General features: G+C 33.9%; 1 protein-coding gene and 2 long non-coding RNA genes across 4 annotated transcripts; 2 read left to right on the plus strand and 1 right to left on the minus strand.

Moving 5' to 3' along the window:
* Positions 1 to 1349: 1349 nt before the first annotated feature.
* On the minus strand, positions 1350 to 2404 carry LOC145076812 (23 kDa jasmonate-induced protein-like). The gene is made up of 2 exons (XM_079022613.1): positions 1909 to 2404; positions 1350 to 1809 (listed from the first exon to the last, which is right to left on the minus strand). Exons 1-2 carry the CDS (start codon positions 2338 to 2340, stop codon positions 1627 to 1629), a joined length of 615 nt encoding a protein of 204 aa, XP_078878739.1. The 5' UTR covers positions 2341 to 2404; the 3' UTR covers positions 1350 to 1626.
* A 7730-nt stretch (positions 2405 to 10134) lies between these two features.
* On the plus strand, positions 10135 to 12997 carry LOC145074748 (uncharacterized). Of its 2 annotated transcripts, XR_013692072.1 has the most exons (6): positions 10135 to 10581; positions 10771 to 10941; positions 11143 to 11175; positions 11268 to 11337; positions 11690 to 11806; positions 12002 to 12997. It is a non-coding gene; the product is annotated as an uncharacterized LOC145074748 (long non-coding RNA). The 2 variants fall into 2 exon arrangements; XR_013692071.1 differs by lacking the exon at positions 11143 to 11175 and having other exon boundaries at positions 10139 to 10581.
* A 389-nt stretch (positions 12998 to 13386) lies between these two features.
* On the plus strand, positions 13387 to 15744 carry LOC145073963 (uncharacterized). Its single transcript, XR_013691625.1, has 3 exons — positions 13387 to 13944; positions 14714 to 14773; positions 15590 to 15744. It is a non-coding gene; the product is annotated as an uncharacterized LOC145073963 (long non-coding RNA).
* The last annotated feature ends 651 nt before the right edge of the window (positions 15745 to 16395 follow it).

The raw sequence follows: 16395 nt of genomic DNA on the forward strand, positions 1-16395 counted from the left end.
GATTATAATACCTTCAATCCTTATTCAAATGCACATTAAACTCTTATCATTAAGACTTGTTCATTAAGAACTTGATTTCCTTATCATAATCCATATGATCACCTATACTTCCAATTCACTTTTATTTGCAAAAATATTTGCGGATAATTCATCTAAATGGCTTATTTCATTAAGTCATAAGTAAAATTCACAATTATTTAATAAATCATCATTTTAGGGTTTGGATTCTTCAAATTCTGTTTCAACAATTTCAATACAAACTAATCATAATCAACTTGGAATCATGACTAGAATATAAGTGGTGATAGGTAATATTCATATATGAATATAAATGTAAGTATATTCATATATGAATGCACCAACCTCCTCCATAACCAACCACCACAACCACCACCACCACCTCCTCTGGCACCAACCACCACCACCTCCACCACCGTAATTGGTACCAACACCTTTTCCACCCTCTAACACCATCACTGTCACTACCACCAACAACACTACCTCCACCTCTACAAACACCATCTTCGCCACCACCACCACCACCACCACCACCACCCTCGCCATCGTAACCGCTGCCACCACCATTGCCACCGCCACTGCTACCACTGCGACCACCAGTTTCATATAGGAATAATCACTTGTGAAGATACACATGCTTATATATATATATATATATATATATATATATATATATATATATATATATATATATATATATATATATATATATGTGTGTGTGTGTGTGTGTGTGTGTGTGTGTGTGAATTTGATTTGTTCCATCTTCCCGGTATGCTGTAACGCTTAAGCGGTATATTTGAACCCAGTGATCCAAATTCATTCCCTTGTTTTCAACATCTTTTTTTTTTTTTTTTTCTAAATTGAACCCTCACACACACACACACACACACACACATATATATATATATATATATATATATATATATATATATATATATATATATATATATATATATAGATACACACACATACACGCGCACACACACACTATAGAAGCTCGTTTAGGCTCGTTTAGACTCACGGACTTACTAATGAAACTTGGACTCGAGCTCGTTTGATAAATGAGTCCTAAATTGTGTTCGAGCTTGAGCTCGAGTTGAACTTTTAACGAATCGATCCCGAATAGTTCGGCTCACTTACATCCCTAGTGATGGGTTATTGGTGGCGACACATTAACGGTGACGTGTGGAACTATTAGCGGTGACAGATTTGTAGAAATGATGTATTTAGTTTTTCTTATTTATTTATTTTTTATTTTAAGATACGTTGTAACTTTTACATACTTTCATCATCTACGTAGAGACGAATACCAAGATAAAGTTTTATCTATGTTAACATTAAGCCAATCCCATACTAATAAGTTTGGCGGTTATTACTATTACAAGCACAAATACATCCTTACATTATAAGTTAACATACTTTCAGTCATCTACAAACCGACCCAAGACAACGTTTTATTTATGTTAACAGTAAGCCAACCCCAGACTACTAAGTTTGTTTATTGCTAGCTATTACAAGCACATATACATCCTTTATTCTAGTTTTGCACAAAGCCATAGCAGAACAGTCTGGTTTTTATTAAGTATGTGGGTGGTGTTATACCGTTGTCTAACCGTGAACATAGAAAATGGCTTTGTAACTAGGAGAATTGCCTCCTGCATCAATAGTCACTCTGGTTTCATAATCTACCATACTTGTTTTGCTTACACTACCAGAGGCGATCAACTTTGCATAGATTTCATCCCAGTCACAACGATCAAAGTATCCAGGATCGTTCATCTCACAGTATGCCTGCACCATTAATATGAAAAATATTTCAATTAATTTATTGCAGTTATGTGATCTAAATGAGTAAGAATCGTTAGTTACTAAATCAGTTATAAAACTTACAGTGTTGTTTCCTCCTCGGGTTGTTTTCCAAGGGTTGTTCCAAGAGATCATGGAGTCACAGAAATCGTCGATGTTATACACAAGAGCACCGATTGATCCTTGGTTTGCGCCAGTAGTGCCAACATGCTCAAATACAGCCCACTGGCCGTTCTGGATAGTCACTGGGTAATGCCCTGCAACTTTTCCGCTCCAGTCGTATGCAGTGACGTACCTGATAGTACTACCTGTGGCGTTGCAAACCTTGCAAATCGTGGTGCCCGCAGCCACTGCGTTTGTCTTTCCTGCCGCTACTTTTATCGACTGGTTTGACTGCAACAACACCTGATCGAGCTTTCCATCCGCGTTCAGGTAGTTCTTAGCTGCTAGGGCCCTTTGGGCACGAGTTCCATGAGTGATTGGGTTCCCGAACACACGTATTGCCGTTGCTGCCATTGTTTAGTCTGAAATGGTATTTAAAAACAAGTTATGATTTTGTTTGGTTTGTTTATGCATGGCATGGGCACTGCCCTATTTATAAACCGCTTCGGACATGGCATTACCGATCCATACCCCTAGCTAGTAGCTACCACCTCCCCCAAAACCCCACCAAGGTCTTTTTCCTTATCTGAATGATTTGAAGTAGTATATATTCCTATTTTGGATGAGTGATTTGATGTAGTATATATTCCTATTTTGTATGTCTTCATATTACTGGCTCACCTTAAAAAAAAATTAGTATATGGACATCAATGAATTTTGATGGATATATTCTATTTTAAGTAAAAGTTAATTGGAAGATTCTTTTTAATATATCGATGATAAAATGAGTTTTTAACTAGAGGATTGTGAATGCAAAAAATATCTACGAAACTAGGGTATTTTAACCGGAAGCTTGTAGATGCAAAAAATATTTACAAACCAGGATAAATGACCATGTGTTATTAATGCGTATTTGCTCCGGCAGTCATCATTTTAAATGGGCAATATGTTGTATGTTGCACATTACTAGTTTTCCTGAAAAACACATTGTCAATACGATAACCATCAACGGGTCGTTGTGAATATTAATCATTGAAAATTTTGGGATCTACCATTGAATGATGGTTGTCTCGAAGATGTTCACAATGGTTCTTTCTAAAATGTTGACAATGACTTAGCTGAAAAACTTGCCGTCGGTCACAATAACTCTTTATCTCCTATTGGACTTGCAATCGACTTCGGCCAATACTTTTAGAACGTTCTTGATTATGATACTGAGGCGATACTGGGGAGAGACGGAAAGTGAAGTTGATCCACCAACGGTTACTAGTGACAATCAAGTGTCACAGAATGAAACTGATTAATGAAGTGTCTGAGAATGAGATTGATTATGATGATATCGATCTTGATTATATGACACAGAGGGGTTTGAAAGAGACACAGAGGGGTTTGACAATGACTTAGCTGAAAAACTTGCCGTCGGTCACAATAACTCTTTATCTCCTATTGGACTTGCAATCGACTTCGGCCAATACTTTTAGAACGTTCTTGATTATGATACTGAGGCGATACTGGGGAGAGACGGAAAGTGAAGTTGATCCACCAACGGTTACTAGTGACAATCAAGTGTCACAGAATGAAACTGATTAATGAAGTGTCTGAGAATGAGATTGATTATGATGATATCGATCTTGATTATATGACACAGAGGGGTTTGAAAGAGACACTGGAGTATCTAAGGGAGATTATATATATATATATATATATATATATATATATATATATATATAGGTTCAGGTTCATTTGAGACCATTTTAATTTTGTGAGACCGTGAGACCAAATCTAAAAATAATTATAAAAAGCAAAATAAATGGAAAAATCCAAAAATTCTTTTTTTAAATATTATTTTCGGAACTTGAATTAACTAAAAAAAATAAAAAAATAAAAAAAATCCCGTTTTTTTTTTTTAAATACGTGAAATATTCTAAATAGAATATTACACTGACATATTCTAAAAAATAATTTTAAAATGCAAAATAAATAGAAAAATCTATTTTTTTTAAATATTATTTTCGGAACTTGAATTAACTAAAAAAATAAAAAAAAAATAAAAAATCCCATTTTTTTTGAAAAATACGTGAAATATTCTAAATAGAATATTACACTGTACATATTTTAAAAATAATTTTAAAATGCAAAATAAATGGAAAAATCCAAAAAATTCTTCTTTTAAATATTATTTTCGTAACTTGAATTAACTAAAAAAAAATAAAAATAAAATAAAATAAAAAAATGCGTCTCACGGTCTCACAAAATTGGACCGTCTCACATGAACCTAACCCTATAATATATATATATATATATATATATATATATATATATATATATATATATATATATATATATATATATATATATATATATATATATATATATATATATGTTTAAGGGTCCTACTTTGGACACACCACTCTACAAAACACCAACCTATATATTAGGTTTGTTTTTTTAGATGAATGATGGTAATTATCATCATATAATTATTATTAACTTACTTTTTAAATCATCATCACAATATAATTATTATTTGACCAATTTTTATTATTAGTTCATTATTACATAATTTATAAATCATTGTTATTTAATAATTACATTTTTTACTAACTTAATTAATATTAATAATTTTATATTTATTTTTTATTAAGATAAAAAACAACAATAATATAGTTTTTATAATATAATAACATATATAATATTAAAAAAAATTATAAATAAATTTTCGTCAACCTAATATCATTGATATTATAAATAATATTATATGAAATAAAATCCGAACAAACCTTCATCATTTTGTTTTTAATTTTAAATATTACATAACAAAAATCCGAGACAAAAATAAACAACAACTAATCATCTATAGTCATAAAAGATCTTTCCGTAGGTCTGAGCCGCTTATAAAATTCTAGACGCGACTTATACATAGTTTGCCATTCGGCTGCGGACGGGTCTTTGTGGCGGATCCATAGTGTTGAAATAGGAGGCATCAGATACTCTCCTTCTAACTGTACCATCACATAGTGATTGATGTATACAAGTGCAAATGTAAGGACACGATGATTTTGAAACTCACTAGGACCTCTCCATAGAGGGAAAAAGATTATAGGGCCCACTGTGGTAAAAAATTGGACAATCACACCAAACCTGTTGGCTATCAGAATACCTGTCTCAGGCATAAGCATATAGTGTTCTGGTGGTGCTGTCCTATCTGTCATGAAGAAAGACAATGAATCAAGTACTCCATTGCATCCAATGAAAACTCTAGAATAGTCTTCATATGACATCAATAACTCATCATACAATTGTTGGCGAATGAAAAGCCACTCATTTTCATCATACCCGAGACAAACAACTACCGATCGAAAACCACAATTTCCATCACCCTTACATTTTGTATACGCGTGATGTACGGATGAAATATTGATGGAATTTCCTTCAATAATGAACTATGTTCCTTCGCTGCTTTCTCTTTCAAGTCAAACTGGTATGAACATTGGTCTATTGGTTCCTCGTTCATGCCCATAAAGAATGAACTATGTCTAGCTGGTTCATCGTTCAAGTCAAAGAATGATGAATTATGCCTAGTCGGTTCATCGTTCAAGTCGAAGAATGATGAATTATGCCTAGTCGGTTCATCGTTCAAGTCGAAGAATGATGAATTATGCCTAGTCGGTTCATTGTTCAAGTCGAAGAATGATGAATTATGCCTAGTCGGTTCATCGTTCAGGTCGAAGAATGATGAACTATGCCTAGTCGGTTCATCGTTCAAGTCGAAGAATGATGAACTATGCCTAGGTGGTTCCTGATTCAATTCTGAACAACTGTATCGGTGAGGAGCTTGACTTTGATGGTGACCACGCTTCACTTTTGGGCGTCCACGGTTATTTTTCTTAACCAAAGGTTCATTGATCATAATTTTTGAAGGATCGATTATCTCTTCCATCTTTCTTATATAACTGTATTTGACATGATCTGGTTGATTGTTGAATTTTTCCTTCCACCTTTGCATATGATCATCAACATTAAGATTTCCATAATCCACAAATACACAGGGCTTAAAATCAAGCGTTCTCCAAAAAATATCAATTGAATCCAACGGAATAGGTGAACCTATAGTAAAAAATTCAAAATGTTATAAAGTGATTATACATATAAAACTTGTCAATTTAATACAATACATTTGACATACCTGCATCGACATACATCGCAAGTTCGTAAGCACATGGTAAACCAAAACATGTTCGTAGTTGACAACCACAATTCTTAGGAGTTGGTACAAAACCTTTTAACTGACAAAGCTCTTCTAAGATTTTATCCAAAGCATGCTCTGAAACATGATGTCGTAGTGAATTGAATATCTCATCCTTAAATTTTGGTTTACGAATGATTATGCTCCTTGTGAAACTCTCTTTGATAGCTGTGTCTTGTGACTGTACAACTGTTTCAATAACATATATGAATTTATCCAAATCACGTTTTCGAGATGCTAGGTGTTTTTTTAGCTTAGCGTGCTGACTCTCAACTCTATTTGTTGTTGAATTTCCAAAATTGGTACTTTTGTCGGTCCATAATGATACAAATTTGTCGGGATACTTCTCCAACCAAGTATTGTAAAGATACCCAAAAACAACTAAAATGTGAAGAAAAATCAAATTAGTATGATTGAATGAATAATAATGGTTAAAGAAATTAAGAGTTTAGGATATATATATATATATATATATATATATATATATATATATATATATATATATATATATATATTAATGATACCTGGATCTTTGGACAATAACGATTGAAGGTCTGCATACGCTTTCATGTATGCACTCGGTGTCAGAGATTCGACTAATTTCTTCCATATTGGATGAAGAGAACCCCAAGTCTTATTTGATTTGATACGTTTCCTACAATGCTTTGTTATATCGTTGAATATATGCCACCTACAAAGTAAATGATTACTTTGTGGAAAAACATCTTTGCACGCCTTCATCAACGCCAAATCTCTATCGGTGATGATGACACGGGGACAAAAAGAATCGTTAATCGTCAATTTCAAACAAGTCAATGCCCATGCGTAGTTGCTTGTTTTTTCGCTATGCATGAATGCGAAAGCTATGGAAAACGTCAGTCTCGTAGAAGTGACACCAACAATCTCCAGAAAAGGAAGATTATACTTGTTTGTTTTATATGTAGCGTCCATCAACACTACATATGGAAATGCTTGCCACATCTGTAACGATATTGGGTGCATAAAAAACAACTCCTCTAACTCGTTAGTGCTCTTGTTTAAACGATACTCATAATTATACCCTTTAGTATGCAAAATGTGCATGACATTTTGTATCGGGCTTCTGCCTTCTCGTTGAGATATCATAAACTTATGACGACAATTGTATATAGTTTTCAGTGAAGACACGTTGTTTTCATTTTGTTGCTTTATTGTTGACAAAATATCTAGTGGTTTAACATTCAGCTCTGTCAAATCATGGACCAAACGAGTCTCTTTATCCGACAATCGCATTGCAAATGAATGACCCTCCATATACATTGATGGTTCATGATTGTGATCATCACATACGACCTGTAATTTCCAACCATCTTGTGCCTTCAAATACTTTGCTATCAATTCGAATGGACAATTAATTTTTTTTGTTTCCGCATTTTTACTTCTGGGTATACCACTACGATCACAACAAAGAAATACTTTAGATTTGAATCCAAAAGTTGCTGCCTTCAATCGTTTAGTGACTGTAACATAACCTTGAGAACGCGCAATATTTTGTACCCAATTCTTCAAATCTTCAAGAGATCTAAAAACCTAAAAATTAAGACAAAAATTTAATGTTAAAAAATTGATAAATATATATATATATATATATATATATATATATATATATATATATATATATATATATATATATATATATATATAAGATTAGAAATCATACTTGATCGGTAGAAAAATCCGAAATATTAGCCATTTTTTCCTGTAAAAATAAAATAAAACAAAAAACATCATGATTATGAACTATAAGGAAAATTTAATTAATGGTAACAATTAAACAAAAAATTGTATGAATTATAAGGAAACATTGATTATGAATTTATGCTATAATAGCACAAATGGTGTTCTTTCTTTATTAAAAAAAAAAAGAAAGAAAAGCTTGATGCGTATTTTAATTTGACGCTGCTATGGTGCCACATTAAAACAACCAAACCTTAAAATGAAAAACAAAAAAGAAAACAAATTTTAGCTCCAAAACCAAAATTCCCCCACCACATAAAACATCACCTTAGTCCCCCAAAACCATCTCAACTAAAAGAAAGAAAAAATCATAATTTTCCTTAGATTTAATCCGTTTGCAGAGTGAGTTCGAGTTTATCTCCGGAATCCTCCAAATTTCCAGGACATAAAAAAAAAATAAAAAAATAAAAGGGAATTATAAAATGTTTAAATTTAGGGGATTTAAATTGACATATCTTCAAAATTTGGGCTGTTAATATAAAATATAAGATATATAAAAGGCTTACTTTGTTTAAACCCTAGCACACAAATTCAGCCGCCAAGAATGAGAGCCAGAGACGTCGGATGCGATTTCCGGCGATGAAGCTATTTCCGGCGACGGTGACGACGTGATTTTCGGCTGAGGTTTCGATGGCAGTCTTCTCACGGTGCTATATCTCTCATTTTGTCTTTCTCATGGTGTCTTTCTGGTGGTCTTTCTCACGATCTCTTTTTCTCTCGTTTTGTCTCCGGCGTTATTCCGGTTAGTTGTTGCCTGCGGCGGCGGCAAGCTGGTTCCGACGGTGAACAACTTTTTTTTAAGATTATTGTTAATATACTGTTTAAATGGTTTGTTTTCTGTTTATATAAAATGTTGTGGTTTATTGGAAGTTTAAATGGATTAATGATGTTCAGTTTTCAATATAACTATATTTTTGTAGTTTGTTATAATTTAGTGTTTTTAGACATATATGAAAATGCAAAGTAGAAGAAGAAATGGATCAGAGAAGCTAAAAATAAAAATCATAAGAAACGGGATATGAGTTAATGACAACATATCATATGTAATATCTAAGTATTAACCATAAAGAGATGTATAATGACCATAAAGAATGATTATAACTAGAAAAACAAAATCAAAATATTTAAACGACTATAGACATTGACAATTTATTTAGATATCTTATGATTATCAAAGGGTGTGTAAATTGACTAAATTCAAATAATATGTATTAAATTTATAAGACCTGAATTAATTTATTTTGTTTACATATAATTTGGTTTTGGTTATTTGAAATATTAGAATTTAGAAATTTTTGTATTAATTAATAATATATACCACATACGTAAATTCTATTGAAAAGAAAAAAAGGACTTGGAAAGAAAAATTTAATTTACAGCACTTTATAAGTATCGGAGAAAAAAGTAAAGAAAAAATGAATAAGTTTAAAAAAAATAACTCCTCATATCTACACGAGTTATACTATTATTATTGGAAAATAAAGAATTCTTGGAATTTGGATTTTACCGGCACAAAGTGAGTTTCAATAAAGTGTAAAAACAAAAAAACCAAAAAAAAAAAAAGAAAAAAAAAAGAATCGGGATCTATGGTCAAAATAGGCCATCATTAATTACATGGTAGATGGTAGGGGTGTAAACGAGCCGAGCCGAGCCCGAGCCTAACCAAGCTCGAGCTCGGCTCGTTTAAGCTCGAGCTCGAGCTCGATTCGAGCCTATATATATATATATATATATATATATATATATATATATATATATATATATATATATATATATATATATACACACTCTCTCTCTCTCTCTCTCACACACACACACACACACACACACACACATATATATATATATATATATATATATATATATATATATATATATATATATATATATATATATAAGCTCATTTAGGCTCAGCTCGAGCTTGTTTAATAAACGAGCCTCATATTTCGGCTCGAGCTCGCTCGGGCTCGTTTAATTCGATCTCGAGTCGAGCTTTTAACGAGTCGATCCTGAGTAACTCGCGAGTAGATCGGCTCACTTACACCCCTAGTAGAGGGTAGATTGGTATGTATAAAGAAATTGCCTTTTAATTTTATCCCAGATTTGTATACGTATGCGTCGGTTCCTTGGCTTTTATCCCAGATTTGTATACGTATGGGTCGGTTCCTTGGCTACAGTACCATAGGTACTGTTCGTGGGTTATTTTAACGCGACCATGGTCACCGCCTCCACCGCTTACTTCCTATGTATGATCCATCTTTTCTCTTCTAATCCCACTCTACCCGTTAACATCTCTAAACACCCACCTCTATCAATCTCTTGCTTACTCTTTTATTCTCCTAGCAAATCAATGATGGACACCCCCTTACTTTCTACTGCTTTCTCGATGCTTCTATCTTCAAATGTTTCCACCGAATCATTCACAGTCACTACCGTCTTGCTCCTCCGACTTCCAACTGCGACGCCCCTCGAGACGACTTCTTCAAAAACAACGACTTTTGGAGATGAAACCCGTCGTCTGCCTCTATGAGCTTAAGGAACCTGGGATGGAACCAAGGTTTTAGTTTGGATTTGAAATCAAATTACAATTCAAATTTGGAATTCAATCTTCTTCTGCTCTATCCCCAATACAGGTATAGGGTTTTATGGTTTTATATGTTTTGTAGCCCCTTCATCTCTTATCTACCTTTCCCTAGCCCTAATTTATGGTTATGTCTACGCTTAAAGAGAATGATAACGTCTCCTTTTGTGACGTCGCTGATGTGTCTTTTTCTATTTCTTTTCTTTCTCTAAAATATTTCCCTGTGTTGTGTGGTCACTAGAACAAAAAAAGAAGAAGACAGATGCCGATGGTGATGGTGACGGTGCCGACCACCGGAAATTGCAGCGGGGGCGTCCATTCGGTGGCTATTAGAGGTATCCGGGGACTGAGTTGTTGAACGAAGTGGATATAATCGATTCCTCTTTACAAGATGTATCTCCAACGCTACCTGGTAATCTACTTCTCTTTCTATATTCCCGTTATCTAATTGTCTTATGCCTCTCCTACTCATGATGATTTCAAATTGAGAATTAAAAGTTGGAAAAAGGATTTGTGTAATGTTTAAGTGTTGTTGCAGTCTATATGTTCGATGAAATGCCTCAATGAATGTATAACTGATGTTTTGGAGTTAATTTGTGATTACTACAATTAGGGTGCATCAAATTCATGGAGAAACAAAGAAGATGTTAGAATTAGTGTATACTATATTTAAATTTTGATCCAACATACTACTTTTGGAAGTGACTAACTTTGAAAAAAAGCATTTCTAATTTTCAGGCTAAAACCGGGTGTACAACCGTTACATAGCCAATATGACTATGAAAGTGAAAAACATACAATACTTAAGGTACAAAAAAAGTTGATTGGCATGTTAACAAGACTATCAATAAATGATACTTACATGTCATACATTTTCATCAGTTCGATATGCATATATATATAATTATCACAGAAAAAAGAAATAAGTTATCTATCATTGGTTTGCTTGCTTTACTTTTACATTTTTAAAAAGAACATTAAATTGTTGAATATGTTAGTGATTTAACTATTTCTTAATGTCAAAATATACACTTGGAGATAACAACGATGTATATCTACCAAGATGAATTGGTTAAACTATTAAGCTCATTAAGTGAAAAAGAAACACCCTCAACTTATTCTTCATTACCCGACTTAATTCTTTTTATTAATTTGTGTAGATTAGTAATGAAGCATTGGTTACAAGCGGGTTTGGTGCGGCAACAGTCGCATCAGCTATTTAACATTGCTTCTTCAGAAGAACTTGATAAATGATGACATTAACGATTATGTGGAAGGTTTGTTTATTTGATTGATTTGTTTTTTTCTATTTTTTAGGATCATTGATACATAAAATGTTGGAATTGAAAATATGTGATGTAACACCAACATTTACGCCCGGAGCAGAAACCCTTACTGATTTCTGAGTTGATTACATAATTTGGGTGAAATAAATATTACTTACTCATAGTTTCCCTATGTTTTGTTTGCAGAGAGTTGAGCTTCAACATGCTAAAGGGTCTAATACCTAATTGAATGTAAGTTTGTTGCTCTTAGCAGTTACTAATTGTAGTTTTTTGTTAAAAACTATGCATGTTGCTGTTATTGATAAATGCATGTGAATATATTTATGTTTTGGCAAAAATAATAAGTATTTTGCTATTATTGATAAATAAACATAAGTATATTGCTGTTTTTTGGTAAAAATAATAAGTAGGGTGCTATTATATATTAATAAATGCCAATAACATTTAGGAATAAAGGTGCTTATATTTTCTTTTCTTCCTATTATAACATTGTAGTTTAAAAAAAGTGAAAGTAGGATTCTATGAGAAGTTGTTATGAAGTTTTTCATATTTCGTGATTGCAATTTTCAACTTCTCATACCTTGCTCATTCCATTCCTTTTTGGGTTGTATTAAGAAGTTGTTATGAATGAATGTATTTTGTGTTGAATGATGGTGGCATCTGAGTGAAGTATATTTGAAGGAGATAGAGAAAAAGATAAATGAGTTGGCTTAAGATGCTATGGTGTTTGTAGATGAAAGGCCTGCTCCTTCAAGAACCCAACTGTTGGAGAATATGTTTGTTGATCCAACAGGTGTTGTAATTGCACCTGATGACAGTTACATTTACATGTGTGAGGACCCCAAGTTTACCCAAAGAAACTGTTGTAATTCATTTCAAATTGCTACTATTTAAACAAGGTCAACTGTAATAAAGGGTTAACTGCTTAGTAAACAAAAAAAAAAAAAAAACAGCCCCTCCGTCCCACGCGGAGCGTGGGCATACCTGCTAGTTTTGATTAAAAAGAGTAGTAATTTCTATTTGTTTCCAAGACACTTATTGTAATTTCTATTTGTAATAGGAAACTTTGTTAGTATTTTCATGTTGTAAATTGTAATAGAAAAACTATATTCATATTGTATTTTGTATTCTATATTTTATAACTTTTCAAGCAATGATATCACTTTGGATCGTTCTTATATATCTTATAACTATTGTCATGGGCCGAGGCCATAGCAAAGATGGTACCGAGGATCCACCATCTACCCATGATAGAGGGGGAGGCCAACTGAGTTGGATCGTACGTCTTATTATAATTTATTTATTTACTCTATTTATTTCTATGTTATAGATATTTTGACTAATAATTTTTTTTATTATGATTATGGTTATTCCACAAAAGAAAGCAGAGGGAAGGCAAAAATCTTGAAACTTCACAGTAGGTGATAAAAAACGGGGGTCCTTTAAGTCTTCCCTTTTATAGACACGCTACAAATACCCGAATTGGTAAACCTAATGATCTATTCTTTCGTGAATTTGGATATATATATATATATATATATATATATCTCACATGGTGCCACACGGTCTTATAACTGGGTATATATGTTGGAGTCTCCATTCTCTCCACAAGTGATATTTTGGAGAGACAATATTGAGCTCCTCATATATTTACATGGTATCAAAGTCGGAGTCTCGCACCCCCGCGGCTCAGCATGTAACATCCCAAGATTTTTCATTTATAGTCGCTGGGAATGGAAGGGTGAAGCCATGAAAAGTCTAATGGCTAAGTTGAAATTTTGGGACCAGGAGGAGTACGTCGTGCGTACATAAGGGTACGCTGAGCGTACTAGGAGCACCCTAGTACACTGGGCGTACACTTGTGTATACTGGGCATACTCATATAAGAAGGAAACCCTAATATTTAGGGTTTGGGGGCTATATAAGCAACAATATGAGCACAAAACCCTCCCTTACCCCAACCTCCACTTCTTAAAGTCGTGTTCCCCAAACCTAGCCATTTCCTTTAGTGTTTGAGCTTTTTGAGTGTTTATTGAGTGTTTTAAGAAGAAGGTGTTGCATCAAGGAGTTGGAAAAGAAGATCAAGCTTGTAGATCTGAAGTTGGTTTGTGCCCTAGAAGCTCCAGAAGGTAAAAAGCTTGGAACTTTATACTTGTATGAGATAGATCTAGTCATTTTAGCTTTATGGAAGCACTCTTGTCCCAAAAGTCCCAAAATGGTGCATGTTATGATTTGGACAAAATGAGCTATCCTTTCAGACCTTAGAAGAGGTCCTAAGTGAAAAAATAGTGTCCCAATAGCTAGATTTTTCTCATGCATGAAGTAGGAAGGTCTTAATGGATTAAGACCATGTGTTAAGAACTTTTTGGACGGCCAAAGTGATAAAGTTCGAGACTTTATAGTCCTATGGAACATTTGGTCATTGGATGTGGAGTTTGGGCTTAAGTGCGTAAGCCATTAAGCACTTATTAGGGTTTTGGTGAAAACCCACGTACGCCCAACGTAAATCTAGTACACCCAGCGTACTGGGTCAACCACCCCGATGGTGGTCAACATCAGGATAAGTACGCCCCGCATACGTCCTTTGTTGGGCCTTTGGCAATTAGGCTTCGGGTTTTGGGTTGTTTATGGACTAGTTGGATTTGGTCCTTTGATGGACTTTATGAATATTATGTTTTGGGTCAAGTTTTGATAATGGATCTTGAAATTAAGCCTAATTAGGGAGTTGGGCCCAATTTGGTAAATTGGGCCAATAATGGGCTTTGCATAAGGACTTTCAAGGTTATGGAATTGGCATTAGGCCCTGGCCCAATAAAGAGAATGGTCATGATGGATTGTGTGGACCCCTTAGTCAAGATTGTTATGTTGTGTAATGACTTGGTATTTATTATGTGATAGTTTGGGATTTCCGGTGAGAAAACAATCAGAGGTTTTCAGTACTTCGGCACTACTTGCGAGGTGAGTTATCCTCACTGTATTCAAGGGTCTAAGGCACCAAGGCCGGCCCTTTGATTTGTTATTTTAGATTATTATTGTTGTGGTATGTTAGCTCAGTATCCTGGTAGATAAGATGGTTATATGCTAGTATGATCTGTTAGATCGGTATCTTGGTAGATCGGATGTGGTTATGCTTAGTGACGTATAGTTTGGTCTAATTGTCTGTATGCTGGTAGGAGATTACATGTGATATGTTCACATGATTGATTGGTAGTTGAGGGTATTTCATCTCGAGGATGATAGGACCCTAGTATGTTGTCTTTATAGACTGTTATATGATTATCTGATATAGGTGCACATGTTTGATTGGTTATGAGGGTATTCCAACCCGATGGTTCTGGGACGAGAGTATTCCATCCCGAGGATGATTGGACTCGTAGTATGTGGGCATTCCAACCCGATGGTTGAGGTCCTAGGGTATTCCAACCCGATGGTTGATTGGACCCATTGTATGTTGGCATTCCAACCCGATGGTTTAAGGGCCTGTGGTATTCCATCCTGATAGATGATTGGACCCATAGTATCTGTTATATATGTGTGTGTGTGGGCATTCCAACCCGATGGTTGTGGGCCGAGAGTATTCGATCCCGAGGATGATTGGACTCGTAGTATGTGGGCATTCCAACCCGATGGTTAAGGGTCTGGGGTATTCCATCCCGATGGATGATTGGACCCATAGTATGTTGTTTGTTATTGTATGTGTATTGTTGTGTGTATGGGTATTTTGGGGGTAACTCACTAAGCCTTCAAGCTTACGTTTATCGATTATTGTTTCAGGTACAACGGATGACCGCGAGAAGGCGAAGGCGTGACTGTACACTTCCTCGATTTATGATTTTGATTTCTAGGAACTCTGATGCTTAAACTATTTTGAAAAAACTTTGTAATAATTAATGGTATTTTAGATATTTAAAAAGTTTTAAATTGTCTTGATTTTTTATGGATGTTACACATCACATCCTTATCTATCTTCATCGAGCCTCCGACTCTGATAGGAGTGTTAGTATATCCTATATTGGTGTGACACGGTCTTATAAGTGTGTGTGTGTGTGTGTGTGTGTATATATATATATATATATATATATATATATATATATATATATATATATGTTGGGTGTCACTTCTCTTCACAAGTTCTTTTGGAAAGACCATCTTAGGCTCCACATATATTTACAGTGTAAACATTGTTTTTGGTGACGCCAAAAAACCTTGACCATAGACAATTAATGATAGTTATCTCTTTCATTGAAAGTCTTACCGTAGGTGGCATGATTATTGATAAGTTATGGTGATTATAACCCATGAAAAACTGTTGTTGTAGGTAACAACTATCACTATATATAGTATATATTTTTGGAGTTGTATCAATCTTCTTTTTTTTATAACCATCATCATAATATACTTATAATAACTTTTTATTTCTTTTATTATGACTATTGTGTACTTTTGTCAAGAATTTCAAGTTAACCGATACCAAAAAGTTCTTGTAGCCACTGGTTTTATCTTTTATCTTTTATAGTGACTATTATTAGGTTTACAAATACATCACAACTTAATCCGTCACCATAAAATAGTTTTTGTCA

This window comes from Lactuca serriola, chromosome 9 (assembly GCF_051521515.1).
Source record: "Lactuca serriola cultivar US96UC23 chromosome 9, Lser_US96UC23_V15, whole genome shotgun sequence".
NCBI classification, from domain to species: domain Eukaryota; kingdom Viridiplantae; phylum Streptophyta; class Magnoliopsida; order Asterales; family Asteraceae; genus Lactuca; species Lactuca serriola.